The sequence below is a fragment of the Myotis myotis genome, unplaced genomic scaffold (assembly GCF_014108235.1).
Source record: "Myotis myotis isolate mMyoMyo1 unplaced genomic scaffold, mMyoMyo1.p scaffold_m19_p_1, whole genome shotgun sequence".
Lineage (NCBI taxonomy): Eukaryota > Metazoa > Chordata > Mammalia > Chiroptera > Vespertilionidae > Myotis > Myotis myotis.
In genome coordinates this window covers 116,768,628-116,795,404 of record NW_023416313.1, presented here as the reverse complement: position 1 = coordinate 116,795,404, position 26,777 = coordinate 116,768,628, and the positions used below count along the sequence as shown (strand labels likewise).

At 49.2% G+C, this 26,777-nt stretch overlaps 1 protein-coding gene across 7 annotated transcripts in view; it reads right to left on the bottom strand.

Moving 5' to 3' along the window:
* Positions 1-26,777, bottom strand: part of LOC118675872 (dual specificity protein kinase CLK3) — a 104,955-nt gene that overhangs the window by 20,452 nt on the left and 57,726 nt on the right. The window contains exons 5-9 of one of the 7 annotated variants that reach the window (XM_036348757.1): positions 17,256-17,439; positions 16,224-16,501; positions 15,854-16,108; positions 14,421-14,522; positions 8,050-9,473 (exon numbers count right to left, since the gene is read on the bottom strand). In XM_036348757.1, the coding sequence (XP_036204650.1) occupies positions 9,469-9,473; positions 14,421-14,522; positions 15,854-16,108; positions 16,224-16,501; positions 17,256-17,439 (824 nt within the window). In that variant the 3' untranslated portion in view covers positions 8,050-9,468. Of the gene's footprint in view, positions 1-8,049; positions 9,474-9,876; positions 12,152-14,420; positions 14,523-15,853; positions 16,109-16,223; positions 16,502-17,255; positions 17,440-26,777 lie in introns of those variants that run through there. The other 6 variants (XM_036348767.1, XM_036348717.1, XM_036348724.1 and 3 more) reach the window with 6 other exon arrangements.

Here is a 26,777-nt window from a genome sequence, read left to right as displayed (position 1 = left end):
CAGCAACACAGCAGTAAATATCAACATGAAGCAGATAATTATTGTAGATCATGCAGGGAGAGCAAAGCTTAAAATATTTAACTACAGCAGTGTTTGACTATATTCTGTGCAGTGAGAAACCTGAAGTCATTTTTTTTTAAATATATTTTTGACTTAAGAGAGGAAGGGAGAGGGGGAGAGGTAGAAACATCAATGATGAGAGAGAATCATTAATTGATCGGCTGTTTTCTGCACTCCCCCTACTGGGGGTCAAGCCTGCAACCCAGGCATATGCCCTTGACTGGTATTGAACCCAGGACCTTTCAGTCTACAGGCTGATGCTCTATCCACTGAGCCAAACCCAGGTAGGGCTTGCTGAAGTCATTTTCAAGGCCCGCCATTTCTTAATTCTTTACAGTCGGGTCAAGTTTCTAGGCTTTCTAAATCTCCGTTTTCCAGCTAATGAAAAGAAAATAGGATTCCACCGACTCTCCTACCTACCTACTCCAGGACTTCTGTGAGGATCAAATGAGATGAGGCATGGGAAAACGCTTCACAGACATTTGGTTAAAGTGTAAAATGTTTGCACTTGACTATAAAGCAAGTCGTGGTCCTAGGCTGAAGAAACCTCAAGAAGGCTAGTCGCTATGGAGAGGACGAGGGGTAGAAACATCAATGATGAGAATCATTCATTGATCGGCTGCCTCCTGCACTCCCCCTACTGGGGGTCAAGCCTGCAACCCAGGCATATGCCCTTGACTGGCATTGCTATGTGATGCCATTACCTGGTGCCCACAGCAACCATTTTCAGGCTGGGCTGGGCTGTGGGCCGCATTTTGCACTATGGGGTCTCAGCAGCGTTGGCTGCAATTTGGTGGGCTGTTGCTCTGGGGTGATGACAGGGCCTGTGTCCCACTTAGGGGAAGCTGAGTATTGCTTGGTCGGCACGAGGTACATGGTGCTGTTTTTTAAGTGGCCAGTTTGCATCATGGCAGATCCTGCGTTGAGCATCTGCCCTCTAGTGGTCAGTGCACATCATAGTGACTGGTTGGATGGTTGGAGGACACTTAGCATATTAGCCTTTTATATAGATAGATATGTGGTGCCAGGTGGGATTACTTTATAAGGTATGTAAATGTCTAATTTCTGTGCTGTACACCTGAAACTAAAAATTGAAAAATAAATTTTAAGGTAAAAAAATGACTGTGGGCTCAGGCACCTAAAATCTGGGCTTAAATCCTGGCCCCACATTATACTAGCTGGTGACCTTGGGAAAGTTACTCAACCTCTGTGGGCATCATCTGTAAAAACGAACAAAAAAAGCAAGAACAATAACAGTTTTCCTTCCCCATCAGCGGGCTGAAAAGGTGAAATTCAATAGCCCTATAACAGACTCAGTGCTGTGCTGGGCACGGCATGCAGTCATGAAACATTAACTATTACTGCACACCTCGCGCTGCTACAGGCATGACAGCTTTGAGGTAAGAGTCCCCTTGTACATCAGGGTCAAATGAGATGAGGCCCTTTGGAGTCAGAGAGTTGCCAATGGGGTTTGATCCAGTTCACCTATTCGCCTTTTGTATTAGTTTGCTAGGGCTGCCATAACCAAGTACCACATAGCGGGTGGCTTACGCAACAGGAACAGTTCTGAAGGTTTGAAGTCTGAGATCAAGCTGTTGGCAACGTTGGTTACTTCTGAGGGCTGTGAGGGACAATCTATTCCTGCCTCTCCCCCAGCTTTCTGGTGGTCACTGGCAGTCTCTGACGTTCTTTGGTTCATAGATGCATCACTCCAATCTCTGCCTACATGTTCACAAGGTGCTCCCCGCTTGCCTGGCTGGTGTGACTCTGTTAGCCATCTGGTTTAATACCCGGTCAGGGCACATGCCTTGGTTGCAGGCTTGATCTCCATGTAGGGGACTGCAGAAGGCAGCTGATTGATGTTTGGCTCTCACATCGATGTTTCTGTCTCCCTCTCCCTTCTTCTCTCTCTAAAAACCAACCAGGTGCACCCCCTGTGTGCATGTTTGTTGTGGCCAAATTTCCCCTTTTCATAAGGACACCAGTTATAATGGATTAGGGGTCACTCTAATTCTCTCATTTTAACTTGATCACCTCTGTGAAGACCCCATCTCCAAATAAGGTGACATTTAAGATACTAGGGGTTAGGACGCAAATCTTTTTTTGTAGGGAACACAGTTCAACCCATAACAGCTCCCAGTTTGATTACCTTCCTGATGGGTGCATTGAGTGTGTCTTGGGATCTCGTTTCCCCCTCATTTAATCTCAGGACCCTGACACAGCTACAGAGAGGCTAGAGCAGCCGTGGGCAAACTACGGCCCGCGGGCCAGATCCGGCCCGTTTGAAATGAATAAAACTAAAAAAAAAAAAAAAAAAAAAAGACCGTACCCTTTTATGTAATGATGTTTACTTTGAATGTATATTAGTTCACACAAACACTCCATCCATGCTTTTATTCCGGCCCTCCGGTCCAGTTTAAGAACCCATTGTGGCCCTTGAGTCAAAAAGTTTGCCCACCCCTGGGCTAGAGTGTCAGAGGGACACAGTGAGTATGGGGGTGCCGCTCATTGAGCCTCAGGCACCTCCTCCACATCAAATGAGGGAGGCAAGCCATGCTCTACTCAGACCCAAGATTCTGTGAGGGAGGCAACTGTGGAATCCTTCCTGGGCATCAGGCAGCAGGGTTTCCAAGATGATGTAGATGGGGTTGTGGCCTGTGGCCCTGGTGAAGCCCCTTGCTATTTCCGGGCTCTGGTCCTGGCTATATACTGGGAGCAGTACTGGCAGGACTCAGGGGTTCTAACCCTCAGTGATCCTATCACCCTAGTCAGTTTACCTAGCGGGTCACTGTCTATAGGTCACACTCTCTTCAGCCCTTTAGAACTGTGCCACGGTCCCAGCTGAGTAGCCCACTGGCCTTGGTTGGACTAATGATGCTCAGGATGGGATAGTCCCCAGGAGTGGCCAAGGCCCAAAGAGGAGTCCTCTGCCTGGCCCCCACCAGAGGCAGAGGGGAGAACTCAGGGACAGGCAGGGGCCAAGCTGCTGCCCTCCCACAGAAAGTGAGAGCTGGTTTGGGTGATCCTGGCTGTCCCCCAACCCAGATCAAGCTGGGGGTGGGGTTGGAGGAGGGGTCTGTCTTTGCCTTGTGGACCAGGCCCTCTGACTGAGCCTGTGACCAGGAACCAGAGGAGTTGATACTGAGGCCACCTGAAGAGGTAAAGGTAGAGCTGAACCTGAGAGGTGTGTGTGTGTGTGTGTGCGCGCGTGTGCGGGGATGGGGGGTGGGGGGGTGCCTGGCTTGATGGAATCAGTGAGTCAGGATCAGGTTGTCTCTACCAAGGACCAAGAGCAGAGTCTAGATGTAACTGAGGCCGCCTTGCCCATGTACCATATATAGGTGGCCCTGGGAGGGGACCAGACCAGTAGATGGCAAGGCACCTCACCTATCAATGAAAAGCTTTTGAGTTCCAAACTCTTTTTTAATCTTTATTGTTCAGATTATTACAGGTGTCCCTCTTTTTCCCCCCCATAGCTCCCCCACCCAGTTCCCATCCCACCCCAGGCCCTCCCCACCCCACTGTCTGTATCCATAGGTACTGCATACATGCATATAAGATCTTTATCCAATCTCTTCCGCACCCCCCGAAACCCCCTTAACCCAAGAATTGTCAGTCCACTCCATTTCTATGCCCCTGATTCTATTACATTCACCAGTTTATTCTGTTCATCAGATATTCATTTGATTTTTAGATTCACTTGATATGTATTTGTTGTCACTTTGTTGTTCATAAATTTTTATCTTTACCTTTTTCTTCTTCTTCCTCTTCTTAAAAAAAATGCCTTTGATCTCTGGGTCCCATCATCACCAGGCGCCGGGCCCTGCCTCCCGCCCCCCTTTCTCCTCCCTCCCGCCCCCTTTCTCCTCCCTCCCGCCCCCTTTCTCCTCCCTCCTTCCTTGCCTGCCTTCCTCCTACTCTCCCTCCCTCCAAGCTCCTGAAAAAATAAAATAAAAAAAAATGCCCTTCAGCATCTGCACTAATAAAAGACAAAGATGCTAATTGACCATACCTTTGCTACACCCTAAGCCATGCCACCAGCCAATCAGACAATATGCAAATTAACCCAACCAAGATGGCTGCCGGCAGCCACGGAGCTGGAGCAAGCAGAAGGCTTGGGTGCCCAGGTGATAGAGGAAGCCAAGCTTCCAGCCTGCCCTGAGCCGGCTGTGGCCTCCGCTCATTGCAACAAAGTTTCAATTATAGAAGGTAAACAAATCCCAGATACCTGCTTCCAGCCAGCCTCCACTGAGAGCTTGGGTGGCTGGGGGCTGTGGCCAGCCTGCAAACAGCCATTAGCCCCTCACCGAGGCCGGCCAGGCACCCCAGTAGGACCCCCCCACCCTGAAGGGGCTGTGGCCAGCCTGCAAACGGCCCTCAGCCCCTCACCTAGGATGGCCAGATACCCCAGCGGGGACCCCCCCCAAAGGGGCTGTGGCCAGCATGCAAACAGCCATCAGTCACTCACCCAGGCTGGCCACACCCTCATGGGGTGAGGGTCCCTGGTGGGGGGCTTGGCCAGCCTGAAAATGACCCTCAGCCCCTCACCCATGTTGGCCAGGCACCCCAGGGGGAACCCCCACCCTGACGGGGCTGTGGCCAGCCTGCAAACAGTCATCAGCCCCTCACCCAGGATGGCCAGGCACTCCTATATAATAAAAGGGTAATATGCAAATTGACCCTAACAGCAGAACTACTGGGAATGACTGGTCACTATGACACACACTGACCACCAGGGGGCAGATGCTCAATGCAGGAGCTGCCCCCTGGTGGTCAGGGCGCTCCCACAGGGGGAGCTCTGTTTAGCCACAAGACAGGCTGATGGCTGCCAGTACAGTGGTGGTGGTGGGAGCCTCTCCCGCCTTCTCAGCAGCGCTAAGGATGTCCGACTGCAGCTTAGGCCTGCTCCCCGCTGGCAAGTGGACATCCCCCGAGGGCTGCCGGGCTGCCAGAGGGATGTCGGAATGCCAGCTTAGGCCCAATTCCTCCCCCCCCCCCGGGGAGCGGGCCTAAGCCAGCAGGTGGTCATCCCCCAAGTGGTCATCCCCCATGAGGGCACAGGCCGGGCTGAGGGACCCCCCGAGTGCACAAATTTTTGTGCATTGGGCCTCTAGTTTCATATAATACTGGTTTGGTGGTGATGAACTCCTTTAGCTGTTTCTTGTCTATGAAGCTCTTTATCTGACCTTCAATTCAAAATAATAGCTTTGCTGGGTAGAGTAATCTTGGTTGTAGGTTCTTGCTGTTCATCACTGTTTCTTGCCACTCCCTTCTGGCCTGCATAGTTTCTGTTGAGAAATCAGCTGACAGTCATATGGGTGCTCTCTTGTAGGTAACTAACTGTTTTTCTCTTCCTGCTTTTAAGATTCTCTCTTTGTCTTTTGCCCTTGGCATTTTAATTATGATGTGTCTTGGTGTGGTCCTCTTTGGGTTCCTCTTGTTTCGGGTTCTCTGCATTTCCTGGACTTGTAAGTCTATTTCTTTCACTAGGCAGGGGAAGTTTTCTGTCATTATTTTTCAAATAGGTTTTCAATATCTTGCGCTCTCTCTCTTCTTCCAGCACCCCGATAATTCGGATGTTGGTACGTTCGAAGTTGTCCCAGAGGCTCCTTACACTATCTTCATATTTTTGGATTCCTTTTTCTTTTTAAAGCTCTTCCGATTGGGTGTTTTTTGCTTCCTCGTATTTCAAATCTTTGACTTGATTCTTGCGATCCTCTAATCTACTGTTGAATTTCTGTATATTATTCTTTTTTTAAATATATTTTTTATTAAGATATTACATATGTGTCCTTGTCCCCACGTTACCCTCCTCCCCCCCACCCCACATGCCCTCTCCCCCCCCGTTGTCCGTGTCCATTGGTTAGGCCTATATGCTTGCATGTAAGTCCTTTGGTTGATATTTCCCCCTTACCCCCACCCTCCCCTACCTTCCCTCCAAGGCCCGACAGTCCAATCAATGCCTCTCCGTCTCTGGATCAGTCCTTGTTCATCAGTTTATGTTGTTCATTATATTCCACAAATGAGTGAGATCATGTGGTATTTATCCGCTCTCTAGTTCCATCCATGCTGTGGCAAATGGTAAGAGTTCCTTTTTCTTCTTCCTCTTCTTAAAGAATACCTTTCAGCATTTCATATAATGCTGGTTTGGTGGTGATGAACTCCTTTAGCTTTGTCTTATCCGTGAAGCTCTTTATCTGACCTTCTATTCTGAATGATAGCTTTGCTGGATAAAGTAATCTTGGTTGCAGGTTGTTGCTATTCATCACTTTGAATATTTCTTGCCACTCTCTTCTGGCCTGCATGGTTTCTGTTGAGAAATCAGCTGACAGTCATATGGGTACTCCCTTGTAGGTAACTGACTGTCTTTCTCTTGCTGCTTTTAAGATTCTCTCTTTGTCTTTTGCTCTTGGCATTTTAATTATGATGTGTCTTGGTGTGGTCCTCTTTGGATTCCTTTTGTTTGGGGTTCTCTGTGCGTCCTGGACTTGTAAGTCTATTTCTTTCACCAGGTAGGGGAAGTTTTCTGTTATTATTTCTTCAAATAGGTTTTCAATATCTTGCCCTCTCTCTTCTTCTGGCACCCCTATAATTCTGATATTGGTACGCTTGAAGTTGTCCCAGAGGCTCCTTACACTATCTTCATATTTTTGGAATCTCTTTTCTTTTTTCTTTTTCGGTTGGGTATTTTTTGTTTCTTTGTATTTCAAATCTTTGACTTGATTCTTGGGATCCTCTTGTCTGCTGTTGGATCTCTGTAAATTATTCTTTATTTCAGTCAGTGTATGCTTAATTTCTAGTTGGTCCTTTTTCATGTCCTCCAGGGTCTCACTATACTTATTGAGGGACTCACTAAATTTATCGGCGATTTCCATAAAATTCTTGAAAAACCTTATAAACGTGGCCTTGAACTCTATATCCAGTCGTTTGCTTTCCTGCATTTCTGCCATCTGTGACCTGTTTCTTTGTCTCCGCATTTTGGCTGCTTCCCTGTGTTGATAGAGTGGCTTTGTGTGCTAGGTGTCCTGTAGGGCCCAGTATCTCAGTCTCCCCAGTTACCTGAGGTGGACACTATTGGTGCACCCCCTTGGGGGCTTTGTGCACAGTCTTGTTGTAGTTATGCCTTGGTTGTTGTAGGATCACTGGGAGGAATTGACCTCCAGGCCAATTGGCTGTGAGAATCAGCTGTGTCTGCAGTGGGAGAACTTCTGTGCTGGAGACACCTTTATGGGACAAGACTTGTTTCAGTGGGGTTTTGGTGCTCACTGAGTCTGCCCCTTGAGTGTGTCCCTTATGGATCTGAGGAGTTGTAATCTGGATGGTCCCACTCTGACCACTGGGTACACTGGCTCTTGGATCTCTAAGGAGGTGCTAATTTAGCCTCTGCCTGAGGCTACCCAGCAGGAGCTACGGAGAGATCTGCAGATTCCTCTTCTTTGTTTGGGGTTTGGAGGTGCCCAGATGAGGCCCAGCTGTGAAGCAGTGCAAGCTGCTGTGGGGCCTTGGGCCTTCTTTTGGATATTCTGGGTTTCTCTGACCCAGCTGCAGTTTGTTAGGTAATTTTAGATTGTAAAGGGCCAGGCCATTCAAATGCAAAAGCTCTGCGCACAGCTTGGGTGGGCGGGGGTCTCAGGGAATCAACAGGGTGGAGCAAACAGCTATGGCTGACCCTCAGCCCTGCCCCGGGTCTCAGTGTCCTGCGGTAATCGCTGCAAGCACCTCTGAGAGAAAGCCACCCTTGAGTTCCGCCCAATGCCAGACAGTCCAGTTTCTCCCCGTATGAGTCTGGGTCCCCAGAGACTTGCCCAGAACTGGAGTTCCAAGCAGCCGGGAGCTTGTGACTCCCTCCCGACTGAAAAAGACAATGGCATCCTCAGTTGCCAGCCCTTTCCACGTGCGCCTCCGTACCTCTGCACTTTACTTCCATACCTCCTCTGAGTCTCCGTGTGCTTTTCTCTTTCCTTCTAGTTGCAGAATTTCCACTCAGCCAGCCTTCCTGTGGTTCTGGATGATGTCCGTTTTGTCTTTTAGTTGTATTTTTGAAGTGGTTGTGTGAGGCAGCAATTTCCGGTGTTTACCTATGCCGCCATCTTGGTTACTCCTTATGATGTCTTTTGATTAACTTTTGGGGAGGGTCTGGTTTGAGAAATTTTTCCTTTTCTTAGTCTTTAAGATAATCTGTATTTTCTTTTGAGAACTGAAATGGGATGGAGTTGCCATGGCCTGGTGTCTTATTCTCCCCATTTTCTCACTAACCTGCCCCTTCTCTCTCAGCAATGCCTCCTGGTTCATAGGTTGATGCTCAAACACTGAGCCACCAAAAGATTTTTAAAAACCAGTGAGATGTTCAAGACTGTCCCATTGTCACCCTCCTTTTCTAGCACTTCAAAATGGCAGAGAAAGGGATCCTTGCTTTGCAACCAGAGGGTTGAGACAAACGAGGTGCATGGAGTGGGATGGAGGAGGGCAATTACAAACCTACCCAATCCTTTACCTCTGCTCATTTCTTTTGGTTTTGCCAAAACTAGGTTGGGACCATAAAATGTACATCATGGTAGCCCGGCTGGTATGGCCCAGTGGTTGAACATCAACCCATGCACCAAGAGGTTGCAGGTTCGATTTCTGGTCAGGGCACATTCCCCAATTGCTGGCTCGATCCCCAGCAGGGGGCATGCAGGAGGCAGCACATCAATGTATTTCTCTCTTCCTCAATCTCTAAAAATTATTAACATTTTTTTAAAGGAACATGGAAAAGAGCTCTATTAAAAAATGAGCATCATGGCAGAGAAAAGGACTGAGCACTCAGTCTAGACCTGAGTTCCAGAGGGTATTCTAGGTATTCACACTCAGAATGTCTCCCTGCTCCAGATCAACCTTCTAGAAAAGTGGGTTTCCTAAAAAACACAGGCTGTGCCCTCATGCTATGAGAATGGAGCACAAATCCATTAGCTTGGGATACTCTCTGGTACCAGCTACACTTCTTCCCACTTCCCCTCCACCCCACCCACCAACCCCAGGACTGGCCAGGGCCATAATACCCGGTCTTTTGATGCCACTACATTTCCATACATACATAAAGATACATATATATCAGTTCCTCTGCTGAGACTTCTTCCTCATGTCTTCAGTCGGCAAATCTTATTTTTCCAGCTTAAACGTCACCACCTCTGAGACTCCCTAGTGAGCTGCCCCAGCATCTATCGGCCCTTCAATCGTCTACTGTCTCAGTCATGCTGTATTTAAAAGAATTGGTTTTTGTCCAGATAAGTGTGTATACCTCCCAGATAAGATTGTGACCTCCACATGCATGGGGACCACTTATTCAGCAGGAGCTCAAAAGAGCTTTCCAGGTCCTGGAAGGGAAGTTCAGTTGGTTAGAGCATCAGCCCGACACATCAATGTTGCGGTTCAACCTTGAGTCAGGGAACATATAAGAAAAAAACAATGAATGCATAGATAAGTGGAACAACAAATCAACGCTTCTCTTCTTTCTTTCTAAAGTCAATCAATAAAAAAATTGTTTTAACAGGGGGGCTTGTTAAATGGAGGCTACCCCCCAGGCCTGTGCCTGCCAGGACACTGATGTGACACCACTGGAGTCAGTTTTGGTGATCAGGCATCATCAGAGGTCCCTGCTGATACAGAAGACAGGTGAGTGAGTGCTTAGGGGAAAGGATGGGTGAGCAGTGAAGGGGTAAGGGCTCAGGAAAAGTCAGTGGATCGGAGGAGCAGTTTCCTCAGTCCCTTTTTATTCTGAAGGCTTTGGCCTCTCCCCTAGTACTGTCCATGGAAGAGTCACTGAAAACACCCACCCGCTTGTGTGAAGAGGTAGAGGTTTATTGAAATATAAACATTCAAGAACATGTAAGATAGAAAATAATCACAACATATACAGACACTTGCTGCAAGAAGACGTCTGAGGTATTTATCCATTGCCTGGGCTACCCATGTGCTATCACGTTTTTCTGTCTAGAATACACCTAAGATGGGGAGGGCAAGGGGACAGAGCTGCCCGGGCTGCCTGCCTGTGGGGCCTTCAGGGTTCCTCATGGCCCAGGCCCTGTTCCTAGAGACACCTACTGGTGCCTCCACTCCCAGGCTTTCAGGCTGAGACCCTGCTGCTGTCCTGAGGACAGCAAGGGTTCACTGAGAGGGGAGGCCGGGCCAGCTGCCTAAGGGATCGAATCCAATGACCAGAAAGACAGTGTGCTATCCCTGTGTCCTCTGGGTGGGAAGAGTCCATTCTTCATGACCAAACCCCTGAGAAACACACTGGCAAATGTCTGTAACACCTTCAGGTGGGCCCAGTGCCAGCCAACTGGGCTCCTCCCGGGCACCAGGTCCCAAATGCCCTTCTCTGCCCACACCCGCACTTGCCTGGTAAGAGGGTCAGCCCTGGTGGAGGGCCAGGGAATGGGGGAGAGAAGACAAGGTCCAGCAGAGCTGCAGCACATTTTGTGCTCAAGCTCTGGAATTCTCTTTCCTTTCCTAGACAGGACTGAATGTTAGCCAGGTGTGGGCTCGAGCCAGTACGGGCTCCTACAGCCCAGCAACGTCAAGTGCGTGTTGTCTACGACATACCGCAGGGCTTATCCATTTCCAGGAGAGCCTTGTGTGAGAACCAGCTCTTCCTTACAACACAGGAGCAGCCCACTCCACTCCAGGGTTCAAGAGAAGATAAAGCTCTCTCATCTTCTAAGGGCCATGGCTTGCCTGTCCTGAGGTGGGAGTGTAAAATGAAGGGGAGATATACTACCCCCACTGGAGAGTAGGGGGTAGGGGTTGGGACTAGGCCTGTTATGGCAGGAAATGGATGGAGGACCATCTTCAGAACTGGTATGGTTTCAGGACCCAGCCAGGCTTCCACTCCACCTCCTCCCTGCCGCTCTGATCCCTGAGTCATCTCTCCTGCCTGCCTCCCGCTTCCTCACTAAGGTTGCAAGGAAGGGCCAGAGGGGCTGGGGTACCAAATCATTTGTTTGGCTTTGGGGTGATCTGCTCTCATATCTTTGGTGCTATAATAATAAAAAATTTTAAATAAAAAATCAGGTCAGCAAAACACATATAAAAAGACTTCAGAGATGCAAATACTTCCTGAAGAATCAAACATCAACAATTACAAATCTGAGGTATTTCAATGAACCTGATGTTAGCAGGCTTGGGGGTGTTGGGCTAAGATGGCCCCAAGAGAAGACCGGTCAAGGGACAAGTGGGCTTTTCTTGGCACAGCTGACCAACAAGGGCAAGTGGGAAGCATAGGGTCCAAGAGGGTCAGAAAAGGGTCAGTTTGAAGTGGGTGCTAGGGCCTGCCTGGGCAGCCCTGTAAGGCTCTGCCTCTCCCTTAGCAGATGTCCAATGGGCCTTGGGAACTGAGGACTGCTTCAAGACTTGAATTGGAGGGACCCCTGCCCCAGGAACCAATGTTAGGTAAGGAAAGCCCCATCTCATCCTCAGCAGGTAGGGATAGGAAGGCATGGGCTTGGCTCCTAGCAGACCCACATGAAAGTTAAAGATTGGGGCACTGAGCAGGGGAAGGGACCAGTGACCCTGGGGTCATGGCAGAAGGCAGGGGAAGGAAAATAAATTAAAGGAGAAAGGATATGGAGGGCCTCCAGCCTTGTGTCGGTTTACAGATTGTCAATACACTGTGCCCAGGATGGGAGGTGGCCTGGGAATCCCCAGGAAGCTGGCTGTCCACAGACCCCACCCATTTCTCCAGGACAATCTCTGATTGGACAACGCTGCTCTGTCTGCCCCTCCAGCCTCTCCCTGTCCCCCGAGTACAGCAGGACCTGAATGGAGCCTGGACAAGTGGACATGTCCAAACTTGCAACATCTGGTATGTGACATGGGATCCATGAGATGAGGTAAATTTTGTGCATCAACTTCCTGCACTCTCGACAGAAGAGTGGGGAGTGGAAGCTGGGTCCTGCCCCTCAGAGGGACCAACTGGTGGAGGGCTCTGTACTGGGGGTGCCCCGTGATGAGGTAGGACTTGGTGAGCAGTGAGAACTGCTGTTGCTGCTGCTGATGCTCTGGGGAGCAGACCCTGCGATGAGGTGGACCACAGGCTTCTGGGCAAACAGCACACCTGGGGTGGGGAGGAGAAGCAAGTGTGAGCAGACCAAGAGAGAAGGGTGGTTCCACTGATTCCACTGATTTAACTGGGTCAGGTCCCATTCTGGACACTGTGCTGGGTGCTAACCTAAGTCCCAAACACTGTCCTGCTTCCAGATGCTTATAGGCTGGTGGCAAAGACACTAGTGGGCAGAGTAATTTTGCTGAAATGTCACAAATGCTCCGAGGAAAGTGTCCCCAGGGTGCTGTGGGAACAAACAGGTTTCAGAGAGCAGGGGAAAACTGGTCAGGAAAGGCTCCAGGGGAAGGCTATGCCTGCACTATTTGAAAAAGTGGCCAAATGAAGAAGGGAAATGGTGTGCCAGGCAGAGGAGCTCTGAGAGAACAAAGAGCAGAGAGAGGTGGCAAACGTTCTGCAGGCCATGCCGTCGTGTGGTCTGGAGGCAGATGAGGCTAGAGAGATGGGAGAGCAAGGTAGTGGAGGTCTGTATACCCTTAAGGAAGCCAGTTCCTACCCTGTAGGTGTCAATGAGGCCCCTCAAAGTTTTAAGAAGGGAGGGGTCTCATGATATGTACATTTTAGAATGCTCTGTGGGTTTGGGAGGAATAGGGGTGATGGAGGTCTGCAAGAGCTGAGAGGCTTGACCCAGGCACTGGCAGTGAGGAGAGCAGGAGCGGAGGAGAGAGCACAGAGTAGCGAAGTCTGCTCAGCTCTGAGGGGCCAGGATGAGCATGAGGGGCTCTCAGGAAAGACTTTCAGGTTCCTGGTCTGGGTGTCTGCAAACTCACTGAGAAAGGGCACTGGTGAAACAGAAACTGAGGCAGTTGAGGTTTGGGGAACTTTCAACTCTCTTCTGAGTGCTCCCCATTTTGAGAGAAAAGCTTTATCTTCTCCTTTCTCCCAAAAGGGGACAAAAGGATGTGGAGATCAGGCCCCAATATCCTCCTTCCCTGCTTTTTCCATGAATCCACTCTCCCAACCCCAAACCTCCTAGAGCAGCAGTCGCCAACTTTCGGACCTCATGGACCACCAGTGGTCTGCAGACCACCAGTTGGCGCCCGATGCTCAAAATGTTTCCTTAAACTAGCGGTTGCCAACCTTTTGAACCTCATGGACCACCAGTGGTCTGCGGACCATCGGTTGGCGACCGCTGTCCTAGACCATCAAAGCACCACCAAAAGGCAAAGAGCACCCCAGCCCTACTCACTGGCTCACCCAGCCTCCTCGATGGCCCCCCATATCAGGCAGAGCCCTCTGTAATGCTGTATTTGGTGATGGGGAGACAGCCTGGCATGGCTACCTCTCTGCAGACTGCTCCCAGGAACTCTGTCCCTTTCTGGCCCGACCCTGATGCCCGTAGCAGGTAGCCCAGTAGATACCCAGAGCATTAGGCCTGCCGGGTGGTGCCGAGGGGGCCCTTCCCTCTAGCATAGGAGAATTCAAAGGACCAAAAGCATGCCCTGAGGAAATACCCCCCCTTTTTGATGTCAAGGGCACCTCTCATGCCCTCTGTAAAACAGGTGGCTAATGCTGAGGCTCCTGGCAGAAGGCCACTGGCCAGATTGTCTGAACTTTTTAGCCCCAACTCATCAAGCTGTGCTTAACAAGTCGCTGGGTTTATTCCCAAACTCAACGGAAAACCAACGAAACAGGAGTGGGAAGAGGTTTGCTGCTATGAAAACTAAGTTGACGGCCTTGGGAAGACTGGTTAAACCAACCAATCAACTAACCAATCAACCACTACTGCCAAATTAGACTAAGGGAGAGAAAACTGTAAGTGATAGGAAAAATCATACACATATACAGGCCAATTCTCCACACTCAGATCCCTTTGCCTGTGTCTGTCCTTGATCTATCTTAAAGGAAAGGAATGACAGGTTTAGAAAGAGAACAGTTGAAGCACAAAGAAAGGAGGCCCAAATATTAGAAGACCATAATGGTGGATTTAGAATACAATGTTTAAGGCATGGATATAGAATTGATTATGATTCTTCACATTAAGTGATTTTTTTTCAATTAGCAAGCCAACCACTGGTCCAAAAAGGTTCAGTGTAGGGTTTCTATCATTCTGTCAAAGGTGGAGGGGGATCTGTCATCATGTTAGCAATCCTCAGCCTCTGCCAGTCCAGAAGAACCACTTTACCTATGGAGCCCCAAGATTACCTACAAGGAAGCCACCCCGGCAAAGTGTGCAGCAGGAGGGTGACAAGTGGGGCCCGCTGGGCAGCTGCGCTGGTGCTGGCCACCACGCTGGGCCGCCCTCAAGCTCCGAGAGCCTCACCTGCATAGGTGGTGCCATCGATATCCACAGACATGTTAATGCTCCCGATGCTGCCCGAGGTCAGATTCAGTGCTGTCGCCGAGGCCTCTGATCTGTCTTCTGCTGAGGACAAAGGAGAGAGGGCCTGGTCAAGCCTTCTGGCACTTCTGTTGTCCTTTCTGTGGTGCTCCCATGCCCCCGGGTCTGGCCACAGCAGGCCGAGGCCCACTGTTAGAAAGCATCTACATAACCTTCTCCTGAGCATAAGGTCTGGCAGGAGGACTCTGACTTGCTAATGTCCTGTTGCTGCTTTCTCCATTGAGCCACTTCACCTCCCCAACTCTCTCTGATTGAAGAAAAAAGGGATCACCATCAGCAAGGAGGCTTCTCTTGGCTCACAGCTGTATGCTGGCGCTTTCAAAGAAATGTGGCAAATGTCCCTGAGCATACTATAGATCAGCTGGGGAACCAGAGATCAGGAAGATCCAGTCTCTGCCTGAGGCCTCACCTTGCTGCCACCGCCTTCCCCTTCACTGGGGTGGGAGGTCCTCAAGGAAAGGTGTTTCATCTCAGCTGGGCAATGGGGGCTTGTGGAAGGCCTCTGCCCAGCTCACTTCTGCCCGCTCACTACACACAGGGCCAAGAATTCCTCCAGGTAAGTTGTTCTGTTAGCCTCTGGCACGTGCAGGACCAGGGCACCTGGCCTTGAATGGGTAGCAGCAGAGCCCTGCTGTCTGGTCGTCACCCCAGACTCCTTCTGCTCCTCAACCATGGGAAGGTGGGAGAGAGACAGGCTGCCTGGGAATATGCACAGCTCCCTCCCTCCACACCTGGTTTCTTCCGCACACACACTTATTTCATGTTTGTTCTGAGACAGCATCAAGGGCAATAAATGGCAAAGAAAATGTGTGTGAGGAGAGAAGGGTGGGGAGAGGAACAAGGGACATGGAGTATGTGGTTCAGGGGATATGAAAGTGGGGCACCTGAAAAATGCAAAGAGGAAGGGAAAGGTTGTCAATTTTGCTGCCAAACTGTGCTTCCTCCTTCCCACTTGATCTGAGAGACACTGGCAGCTTGGCCGGAGGCATCTCGGCCCCTCAGAGTCTCAGGAACAGAGGTGCTGACTTTGTCCCAGATCTGCCTTGCACTTGCCTACAATCCCTACATCTGGTAAGGTCCTGGAGTGAAGGTTGAGCCCTTTCATTTAGACAGATCAAAAGGCTGGGGGGGGCGCGGCAGAGGGGGGAGATACAGCTACTGTCCCTGAAGTTCTCTAGTTCCTCCTCTAGAAAGCACTGCTTCTTCTTATTGCTAAAGAATAGGGCACTGCCTGAGGCAATTTCTGCTCCTCTAGAAAATGACCTTGGCTTGGTGAACTGAGATCTATCTGGAGGAGCGCCACTCCAGTCCTATGGGATGTGATGGGCCCCTGAAAGGGTCCAAGCCACACTCACCCCTGCCGGTGACCCGGATCTTCATGGGTAGCTGCCGGGCCATGCTGAAAAAGTTGCGCTGGAAGGCCTGCTGCACTAGGCGCTGCTCCTCCTCCGACAGCCTGGAAGCCTTCTTCTCCGGGGGCTCTCCTGACTCCAGCCGTTCCCGCAGCTGCTCCAGCGTGGCCATCCGGGTGCTAGCCTGCTGGCCTGTCAAGGTCACAGGCACAGCCAGACGATTTGGCACAGGTACTGTTGTCACCGGGACTCCATCACCTGGCAAAGGCACCAGAGCTAGACAGACCCACAATCCACCCTCCCACCCAGGTCCTACACACAGAAACTTGGTGCCATTCCTCCGTCCTTCCCCCTCCTTCAGAGCCCTGCAAACCTTTCCTGAGAGTAGTTGCTGGGGGTATCCGAGGGCTGCTGCCACTGGTACCACTGCTGGAGCCCAGCCCAAGGACAGGGAAGCGGATCTTGGGTGTCGAGAGAAGGGCAGGGGCCCTGGTGGCAGCAGCCGTGGCAGTGGGCGAGTAGCCAAAGAGGGAAGAGCTGTAGCTGGGCCGGCGGCCCTCCCGCCGGTTGCCATCAATGGCTGCCTGGAGCTCAGCTGGGGAGCTCAAGGCTTTCTTCTCACACTCGTAAGCATAGAGGTACTTCATGTACCTGGAAGGAATCAAGCAAGCAAGGGTAATCAAAACATGCACCAGAGACCGCCCGTCTGAGCTGTGTGGTCTGTGGGAGTAGCCTCTAGGACAGAGGACCACCACCTGGAGCACCCAGCGGAAGAGAGAGCCTGGGACTGCTGACCGCCCTGGTCCAGGCCCCTCTAACTGCTACTCAGTTCTGAGCACTGCTCAAAGTGGAGGCATCATTCACTAAGGGAAATAAAGGGCAACTCCGCCAATGGTCATTTTGGCACCTTTTTAGAGCCCTGGTAGAAACCAAGCCCGTGCTATGACATGACTGTCTTGCTCCTTATCTCCTAATCATCCCAAGTCAGGCTGGTCAGACAGGGGCAATTCTCTACCCAAGAACCTTGAAAGAAGGCCTGCTATACTGGTTTGGTGCTATCCCCCTTCTGCTGGAACAGTTCCAATAGATAAACCCTTCCAACTTTTCAACAAGGACATGACATGCTACCTAACTGGTATGTCAGTTGCTCGTCACAGAGCAACTTCCAGAGTGTTATGAAGGCAACAGAATGCTGCAGCAGCAGCATGCAGCCAACTCGGGAAATGACGGCTCTCATCATTACTTTGGTCTAGTGAGGGATTCACCTCCGAAAGCTCCTGGCTGTCTCAGGAATCCCACACATTTTGTTCACTGTACAGTGGAATTTTCTTCTTTTCTCTCCTCTAAGGTGATACATCCCCTTCTCCAGTCCCAGTCTCCTTTCCCCAAGGCCCTGGCCACTCACTGGGTCCTCAGGGTGAAGGCGGCACTGGTGATGGATGTGGGCAGGTTCAGGCCTTTGGTGATCTCCCTCCATATCTTCTTGTTGATGATCTCCACCAGGCCACCCTTCTCTGTCACCAGCTTGTACAGCATGTACAGGTCTAGGATCTGCTTGGCCATGATAGGGATTCGGTTGATAGGGGTCCCTGTGATTGTCCAAAGAGAGAAACAGAGGGCTGCGTCATCCTCAAGCAGAGGAAAAAAGACACCTGTGTATGCCCACTTTTTGTTCAGTTGGAAATGTGTTCATGAATCTGCTTAGAAGTATAATTTAACTCAAACTCCCAAAGCCTAGAAGCTATCAGACTAGCTGCCACTTCTCTTGGGATGAACAGAAAGACAGGTCCTACTCACAGGCTGTGTGGCCTTGGGTAAAACACGGAGCCTCTCTGGATCTGTTTTCCATCTACAAATAAGAGGGTTGGACTGGATTTTTAAAATTTTCCTAGCAGTACTGAGTCCAGATTCTTCCTTAATGATGTGGCAGCTCACTCCTCTGCAGCCTTCACGTGCCAGTCAGCCCCTTCTCAAGGGGCCCTGACTCCCTTGACAGGGGAGCTCCTGCCTGGTTCATCTCCCTGGATAACTGCTTCCTCCTTCCTCTCCTGCTGTGTCCCAACCATATCAAAGGAGCTGCAGGAAACACAAGTTTCCAGGGCTGTGAAAAGCCACTCAACAATTCTCTCTTCACTAATCACTCCACCCCCTGGCCTTTGAAAGGGAGGGGCAGCTTCCACCCCTTGGCCTTGAAGGTAAGTAAGAGGAGCCAGAGCTGTGACTAGGAAACCTGGCACTGAGCAGGAAGGCCCACTAATGAGGCGGCGGGATGCAGGGAGGGCGGAGCCAAGTGCCTTTCACAGGCACTAGTCAGGAGGCGTGATGGATGACTGTCATTTGGCAGCCTTAGGATTAATGATCTGGAGGTCAGAGGGGAGAATTCCAAAGGGAAGGGTCACGGTCCAGGGCAGGGTATGAGACTTGTTGCCTTTTAATGGCAAATTCCTTGTACTGTACAGGCTGCTCCTCCTCTGGCCCCTCCCACTGTCCCAACCTCACTGACTGCCTGGTAGATGTTGGGCCAGCCGGATTAGAGAAGGGCTGTTTGTTTCGGCTCCTCCTGCTTCTTATCCCTCAAGGAATGGCATTCTCTTCTCAGCCCTGGAATGTTGGCCTCACCAACTCAAGCAGCGTGAGCGTGAACAAGTGGAACTGTTATGGCAAGACCAGGCCTCTTTCTCAGTGTGGGGAGGGAGGGAGAGGCCTCCAAAGCCTTTGTCTTGACCAAGCAGTCTTTGGAGGGTCAAGGGCAAAGTCATAGAATTAGATTCAAAATCTCATAGGTAAACTCTCAAGGATTGCTGGTATGTTCCTAAGACACAGCTTGTATGTTAGTTAACTTTTCTCTCTGTGCTGTTCTGGACAGTCAACCTTACTCCTGTCATAAGACAAGAGCCTGAGGATGCAGCAGAGCTAGTCTCCTGGCAGCATAGGACCAAGGTCCATCTCCTCTCGACGCCTGTCTGCCTGAGCTCACTGAAGGCCTTGGCGAGGTCATCCCCCTCCCCCCATGGCATTGCCTGGAGACTCAATGAAGACCACTCACAGGTCCCCTCACATAGGCCCCCTAAACTCATATTTCCAGAAGCTTCCAGGACATCTTCACGTGTGACCTGCTCACTCCAAGTCAGAGTGTTCGCAATGAGCTCACCTTTATCCCCTAAGCTAGTTCCCTTTTCCCATTACTTCCTTCTTCCAATAACACATCATTCTTTGAGGTTTTAGGCAGGAAGCTCAGAGGCAGCACTGGCTCCTCTTCTCTCCTCTATCACCAACCTTTAGGTTGTTAGGAAGCTGCACCGATTCTTCCGCTGAGGTACCTTGCAAAGGTGTCTTCCTTTCCAGCCTGCAGCCACCACACTGGACCAGGCCCTCACTGGCTCCCAATGAGATGCCTGCAGCAGCCTCTTATCCATGCACTCAACTGCCTCTGAAGGCCAACTCCCAGAGAGGAATTGTAAATTTACTCTGCATAGTCACTGCACTAAACGTCTAGCCATCTTGAGATGGCTTCTTTGAAAGACAATAATGTTATAGATGTAGAAATTTCATTAAAAATTCACCTTTTTATAGTCACATAGAGTGTGACTGCATTCGGCTTAGAACTGTTTGGGTGCAAAGGAAACAAAAGGTAGAGACAGGACCTGAGAAGGCAAGGAAGGGGCAAAGTGGCGTTTGAAGTCAAGGCCATAAACCTAACCAAAGTGACCTCTTCCCAGCACCTTCGCAGAGAAATCACAGGCTAGGCTGCACTGGAACCCTGGTGGAGGGTACCATCTGCGCTGGCCCAGCCTTACTCTGGGCATACAAGCATCTTGTGTTTCCTCACACAGGCCCGTGTGTGGCTCCAGAGATTAGTGGATGAGGAAAAGGAGTGCATTTTTCATTGTGGTGGGCCCTCAGCAAAACAGCTAAAAGTAGCTCCCAGTGCAGGTGGATACCTTGGAACTGTGAGAAACAAAGCTGAGCCTACTCTAAGCACAAGCTCTGGACAAGGTCTGGTTTTCTCACATTATCCAGATAATCCAGACACAAATCCTGCCCTGGCCTCATTCTCCTGATAACTAAGAGAGAAGCAAGACACTCAGAATAGTCTGTCTCTGCAGTCCGCTCTGTCCCTAATGGACCTGGTAGCCATTTCCTTTGTCCCAAGGAGACTCAACTACAACAAGAGACGGGGAGAGGCCTTTTAGCTGAGTTTACCCTGCCTGAATAAAAAAGAGAATAATACATCATACTGGTGTGGGGTGGGAGAGTGACATAGTCATGCCTCATTTTCTCCATCTGTGAAATGACGATTTTGGATTAGATGACTTTCAGCTCTAAAGTCCTACGAGACCATGAATAAAAACTTAAAAACAAAAATTGATAGTTGTGATTATTACCAAAGGAAGGGTGACCTGATTTTAGGAGTTGCCTGAATTATGAAATAATGTTGCCAAGTGACCTTGAGACGGAGGGTTTGAGATCTTCTGTGCAGACCTTTGGGGTGGCTTAGGACCATCTGTGAAGTTCAAGGCCACAAGCAATGTTCCTTTCCCAGCCTTGAGGGGAAGGGGCTCATTTCTTTGTCTCAGGACTGCTCTCTGGCTGGATTATAACTAAGGAGGCTCTTCACCTGAGAGGGGACAGGCCTCTTCCCATGACAAATACAAGAGCATCCTGCCTAGAACCAGGAAAGAAGCAAACCGCCAATGCAAAGAGCTCCTTGCAGGTCACTAGTGTTGGCCTAGCAGGAGGCTGAATCTCAGCCCCATCTAGCCTCTCAGAAGGGGCATGAGCATCTGATGGGGAAGCCTGTGAACTGTCAGTCACTGGTATCAAAGCAAAGAGCCAGGATTCAGAGTAATTAATCACTCTCCCTCTGACAGGAATCCAGGGCCTTATCAGTATCCCAACCCCAAGAAATGCTGCGGTTCTCCAGTTCCCTTCTCAATAAAGGAGACTGACAGTCCCAACAAAGAGGACCCTTATCAGATTTCTGCCAGGGAGCCTGAGGCAGCCCAGGGGCTATGTAGAAAAGGCTTTTATGAGGACCTGGATGCAGGGAAGCTGTGGGGCTCCTGGGCTTTAACCCTTGGTGGTGGGAATGCTGGTGGGCATTGCACCAGCAGGCCAAAGCCATGATCAGGAACTTCCTGTGCAGATGAGCCAAACACTATCCCCTGGCACTTGGCACTCCTTCCTACCACTCAGACTATGAAGACAGAGCTGGGGAAAGAGGTGGGAAGAGAGAGAAAACGGCCTCCTCTGGCTCTAGAGATAAAGACGGGGATGGTGAGAGTGCTGGAGGGAGGGCCACTTCCTCCCCAGGAGAGAATGGGCACTTTCCAATGAAGAGGAGAAGCCATCAGGGAGCAGGATCCCAGACAGTCACATGGCTGCCTTCCTGCCTACTGGTCAGGGGCGAGGGCTCAGGAACTAGAGCAGTGATGGCGAACCTTTTGAGCTCAGCATGTCAGCATTTTGAAAAACCCTAACTTAACTCTGGTGCCGTGTCACATATAGAAATTTTTTGATATTTGCAACCATAGTAAAACAAAGACTTATATTTTTGATATTTATTTTATATATTTAAATGCCACTTAACAAAGAAAAATCAACCAAAAAAATGAGTTCATAGGTTCGCCATCACTGACTTGGGGTGTAGCCCTACCAGGGACCCTCACTGCTTCTTCCTGGTTTTGTCATTTCCATAGCTCACTTCTTCTACCTCTGTGACTTTCTAAATTAACTTTCTCTTATTAAAAAAAATAAATGTGGAAAAAAGATAAACAGCATATCAACAGTACTTGGATCACCAGGGGAGAGAAAAAGATCAGGCTGCAGACAAAGGGCTAATCCTATGACAAAGATTTGCATTTTAGCCTGACCAGCGTGGCTCAGTGGTTGAATGTCTACCTATAAATCAGGTCACGGTTTGATTCCCAGTCAAGGCACATGCCCGGGTTGCGGGCTCGATCCCCAATGTGGGTGTGCGGAGGCAGCTAATCAATGATTCTCTCTTATCATTGATGTTTCTATCTCTCTTTCCCTCTGAAATCAATAAAAATATATTTTTTTAAAGATTTGCATTTTAGACTTTCATTTGGGGATAAAGTTAGGAAATGAAGCTCCAAAGCCTATTTCATCTGACAAAAACAACATATTTTAGTCTACCAGGATAGAGTATCCACAGCACAGACCATTTACCACAAGATACAAAGAATGAAAAACAAACAAACAAAAAAACCCTGCCTCCACCAAAAGGCAAAGCAATATATGTCATGAACATTTCTTTGCCTAAGATGGATAGATAAATATACAACAGAAGGAAAAACACTCAAATTGTACTTTGAGGTAGATCAAGCCCTTTTCCCACAGTAAATTCTTTGTATATACACATCAAAAACAGATCCAACAATCCTTTGAGAAAACCAAGGTCAGTTTGCAGCCTTGAACAGAACTGGTGGAGGAGAGATGGAGGTCTTGACAAAACTTTTCTACATAACCAAGCGGTTCCTTACCTGTTGTACTCAGCTGGGGCAGGGTCTGGAGAGGATCCTGCTGTGGGTGCTCTTCGTGTGTGCAAGACCTTGCTGTTGGGGGTTCTGTCTCCTGTGCTAACCCATCTTGCCTTGACAGATGGCAGCCTCTGTGCCACTGGGAATCTGCCCTTCCCTGAGAGACAGGCCTTGCACAAAGAGTTCCACCCTATGTTAATCAGCTAGATGTTATTAGATCCTACCGGATAGTGGCCTGTGGAGACAGACCAGCATTCTCTGTAGGAAGGCTGGAGAAACAAGGCTTATCCACTGCCCCAACAGGAAGTGATGGAGCTGCTGGTGCTAGGGCCCAGTTTCACAAAGGCAGTGCTGAGAAGAAAGAGCACAGGCCTGGTAGTTAGGAAACCAAGTGCTAAATCTGCTCTGTGGCCTCAGGTAAGTTACTTAAGGGGGGAGGGGGGAATTCTTCATTGGCTAAATGATAACCTTTGGTCTCTCTACCCCAGAGCTGGAGCTGTGGGGAGTAGCAAGTCAGATAATGGGTTGAGAGGGTTCTGAAAAGGGCATGGGATGATAATAATAAAAACAACAGCAAAACCACAGTCCTCCTCCTCTTCAGAGACCACACTTCTTTCTGTTTCACTGCCTAGGGAATAAGAGAACAAACCTTTCTTCCTCACTGATAAAGGAAGGGTGGAATTGTTTATAAATGTTTGCTTATCAGACTTCCAAATTAGCACTCCCCACCCGCATTTCCTCCTAGAAAATCTACCAGGGAATGCCATCTCAGAAACCACATACAGTGAGTTCAATTAACCACAGAATTTTATCTACAACTGTTTGACTTTATTTTTGGCAGAGAAACGTGTGTACACATGCATGTGCACATGACAAAAGGTGAGCAAAAAGGAATAACTAGAGTTCTGAAATCTAAGCAATCATTCTAGAGAAACATTTGGGGGAACAGAAGCAAGGCAAATTGTTTAATTCAATTTGGCTTCAGTCAGCAAAAGAGGAAACACAGTCAGCAAGAAAAGGGGAGAAGCATTTGGTCTTAGGGATCCTTGGTCTAGTTTTTACATAACTACTTTAATAGAAATTGCTTTTAAAGGTTTTTTTTTTTTTTGTTTTTAAGCATGAATCTTCTTTGTTGGTAGCTCAACAGACACAACCATGGGCACATAATAAAGAACATAGAACTTGGAAGAAACTTCCAGATTAACTCTAACTGGACCCTCTCATTTTATAGATCAACAAATCATGGCCCCAGAAAGGGAAGGATTTGCTCAAGATCATGGGGCAGGGTGGGATGATAGCCCTGACTTTATACTTAGTGTAGAGCCCTTTCCAGAGGCAGGCAGGAGATAGTGAGCCCGCCTGGGCCCAGCCTGGGCCTCTTCTCAGGCTCCTCCTAGAACAGTTTGCTCTGTTGGTGGGGGAGGGTCACCAGGGCGCAAGTCACCCAAGTCTGGCCTAGAAACCAAGATGCCTGACAGGCCCATCTGTTATAGTCAATTTACCCAAATGCATTAACAAGCAAAAGAGCCAGCACAAAGCAGCAGTTATAGCTGGCAACCTCCTACTGAACAGCAGGTTCATCGCCTGCAATTGTCTGGGGAAGTCTGCTGTGTGCTGACTCCCAGGGAGCCCTGTCCACTTCCTCTGAGGTGCAGCCTGATGTGTCAAAGCTGCCCAGCCTCACTCACAGCCTAGGTGGGCATCACCGGGCCTTTCAAACTCAGGCAGTTTTCAGTGGCTCCTGTGAAATCTACCACTTATCCTTCATATTAGCTCCGGAGGATGATCTGCTCCCAAGGTCTATAAGGCTTTTCCTGGGACCCAGCTAACAAGATCTGGTTCCTGACTGCCTCACACACTCCAATTTGGGAGTGACAAGTAAATCACAAATGTCTAGGAGCCCTTGTTTTCACCATTGTATGAAGAGCAAATGACAGGAAGCTTCACGTTAAAAGTTCAATCTGCTCCCAGCCCTCTTGAACCGCCCACTCTAATTCAGATGATCAGACATGAATTTGCCAAGGAGATCACTGAATTTAAGGGAACAACCTCCACACTGTCCCCCTGCCTCAGTCTCCCTGCTCCATCCCAACTATACACTGCTCACCACAGCAAGTGAACTAAAGGCACAGCTTTGGTCCATCCCCTCACCACCGCCCCCGTGTTTTAACTTCAGTAACTCCACTATGTACATAGACAGGAGTGCTAACTTCTTGGACAAACATGGCTCTTCACAGTTTGGTAACAAATGACATCCAGGACACAGACAAGGATTCTTCCAGCTGTGCCTGGGCTGTGAACACCCCTGTATTTCCGCCTCCACTCCCATGACCCTGATACACTGGAGCTCAGTTCCTCTCTGAGGCCTGCCTTGCACTCCAGACCAGGATTGGGGGCCCAGCAACCTTGCCTTTGGCATTCAGCCACAGAAGGGGCAATTGCAATATGGCTTGATACAGGCCTTGCCGCCCGAAGTGGAAGTAAGAAGGTTTCCATAACAGTTTCTCTGCAGAGGAAATTTTAGATCTTTACCCACTTTCCCATCTGGTCTCATCAGGCGAAAGGGGGTGGGGGGTGGCAATTTTGTCCCACAGGGAAATTTACAATATCTGGAGACATTTTTGGTTACGACAACTGGGGGAGGGTACTCCCACAACGAAAGATTATCCAGTACCGCAAGTTATATGCTAAGGCTGAGAAATCTTGTATTAGAGTAATTAACAAATAGCAAAACCGACTTAACCAGTTCCCTTCTATTGGTGATGCCAGCAAATAGTGAAATACTTAACATAAGTGCTGAAGACAGGAAAAAGGTTTACTGAGGGCCTGAATAACCATAAATTGACACCTACTTTGGATTCATCCAGAAATACACCAGACGGCAGTCTGGCAGCCCCCAGTGCTGCAGAGTAGCAGGAGACTTGGCACTCGCTGCTCTCTACTGATGACCTCCAATTATGGCCTGAGCACCTCCCTGTCTAGCCCTGAGCTAGCAGTGGGGGCACAAAGAAATGACAAACTGGCTGTCCTCACATGGATGTGAGAGAGAAACATCGGTGGGCTACCTCCATACACATCCTAGTCTCGTGGGGACATACAGTGCTAAAGAAGCAATTAAGAATTTTCATTCTTGGGTAGGCTGATATAACTTCCACTATCTTTCAAAAATCCTTCACCCTGGTCAGGGTGTGCATGGAGGTAACCCACTGATGTTTCTCTCTCCTCCCCCTTCCTTTTTCTAAAATCAATTTTAAAAAAACCTTCTGGGAAGGGAGAAAAACAATAAAGTGGAAAATAAAGCAGTGGTAACTACAGCATCAATTAAAACTATATTATGCTCAGCCGGTGTGGCCCAGTGGTTGAGTGTTGATCTATGAACCTGAAGGTCACGGTTTGATTTGTGGTTGGACATGTGCCTGGGTTGCTGGCTCGATCCCCGGTGGGGGTATGGGAGCAGCCAATCAATGATTCTCTCTCATCATTGATGTTTCTATCTCCCTCTCCCTCTCCCTTACTCTCTGAAGTCAATAAAAATATAGTTTTAAAAATCTATATTGCTATAGCAGCCCCTGAGATGAGATCAGCTCCTGGGTTTGCACCAGCTGGGCTTATGGGGCTTGTAAATAATTAAAAAGCAATTGAAAGGGGAGATCAAAGTGTTAAGTGGATTTCTCCCTCTCAGGGCAACCAGGGTGTTTCACTGCTGCTAGTCACATTATCTTTAGGATTATATTCTTGGTTTTCACTGGCACAGGCAGCTCCAGACAACAGTTGAAGGAGTAAACTATGAGGGCTGCTTTGACTATTTTGATGTGCATGGAGATGGGGGACACACACCAAACCTCAAACCTGTGACTGTCTTTTGTGAACAAAGAAATGACAAAGTAAGTAATAGGCATGCTACTAAGAAGGCAATTCGGATTTGGAAGGTAAAGAAAGGGGAAGGAGAAGAAAAGACAGGGGAATGAGGGTGATTGGAGATGGAAGGAGGGAGAGTTCACTTAGAATATTTAGCAGCTGGGGCTGCCATTATAGCTCACCCTTGGATAAGAGGAGCATTTCATTGCCAGATCTTAATGAAGGAGCTGACACAAAAATCAAGGGTTGCATAATCATGGGGAAGAGGCTAGTGGGAGTAGCCTTCTCCCATGGCTTTGTCCTGAGGAGCTACACAGGTTGCTGAGGACCTTCTCCTAGAGAGGCTGGGGTTCTGGCCATGCTTCCTGAGGGCTGTCCCAGATGGTGAACCCATTGCTATGAAGGGCTATAAAGACAGGAGGTTGAGTCACTGGGCTCAAGACTCAGTCATGCCATGGTCCATAGTGAGATGATTGGGGGTAGGTGAGGGAGAGTGAAAGGAGAGGAGAGAAGTGTAAGGTGTAATCAAGCAGACACCTATGTACCTACAGTTAAACTGCAGGAAT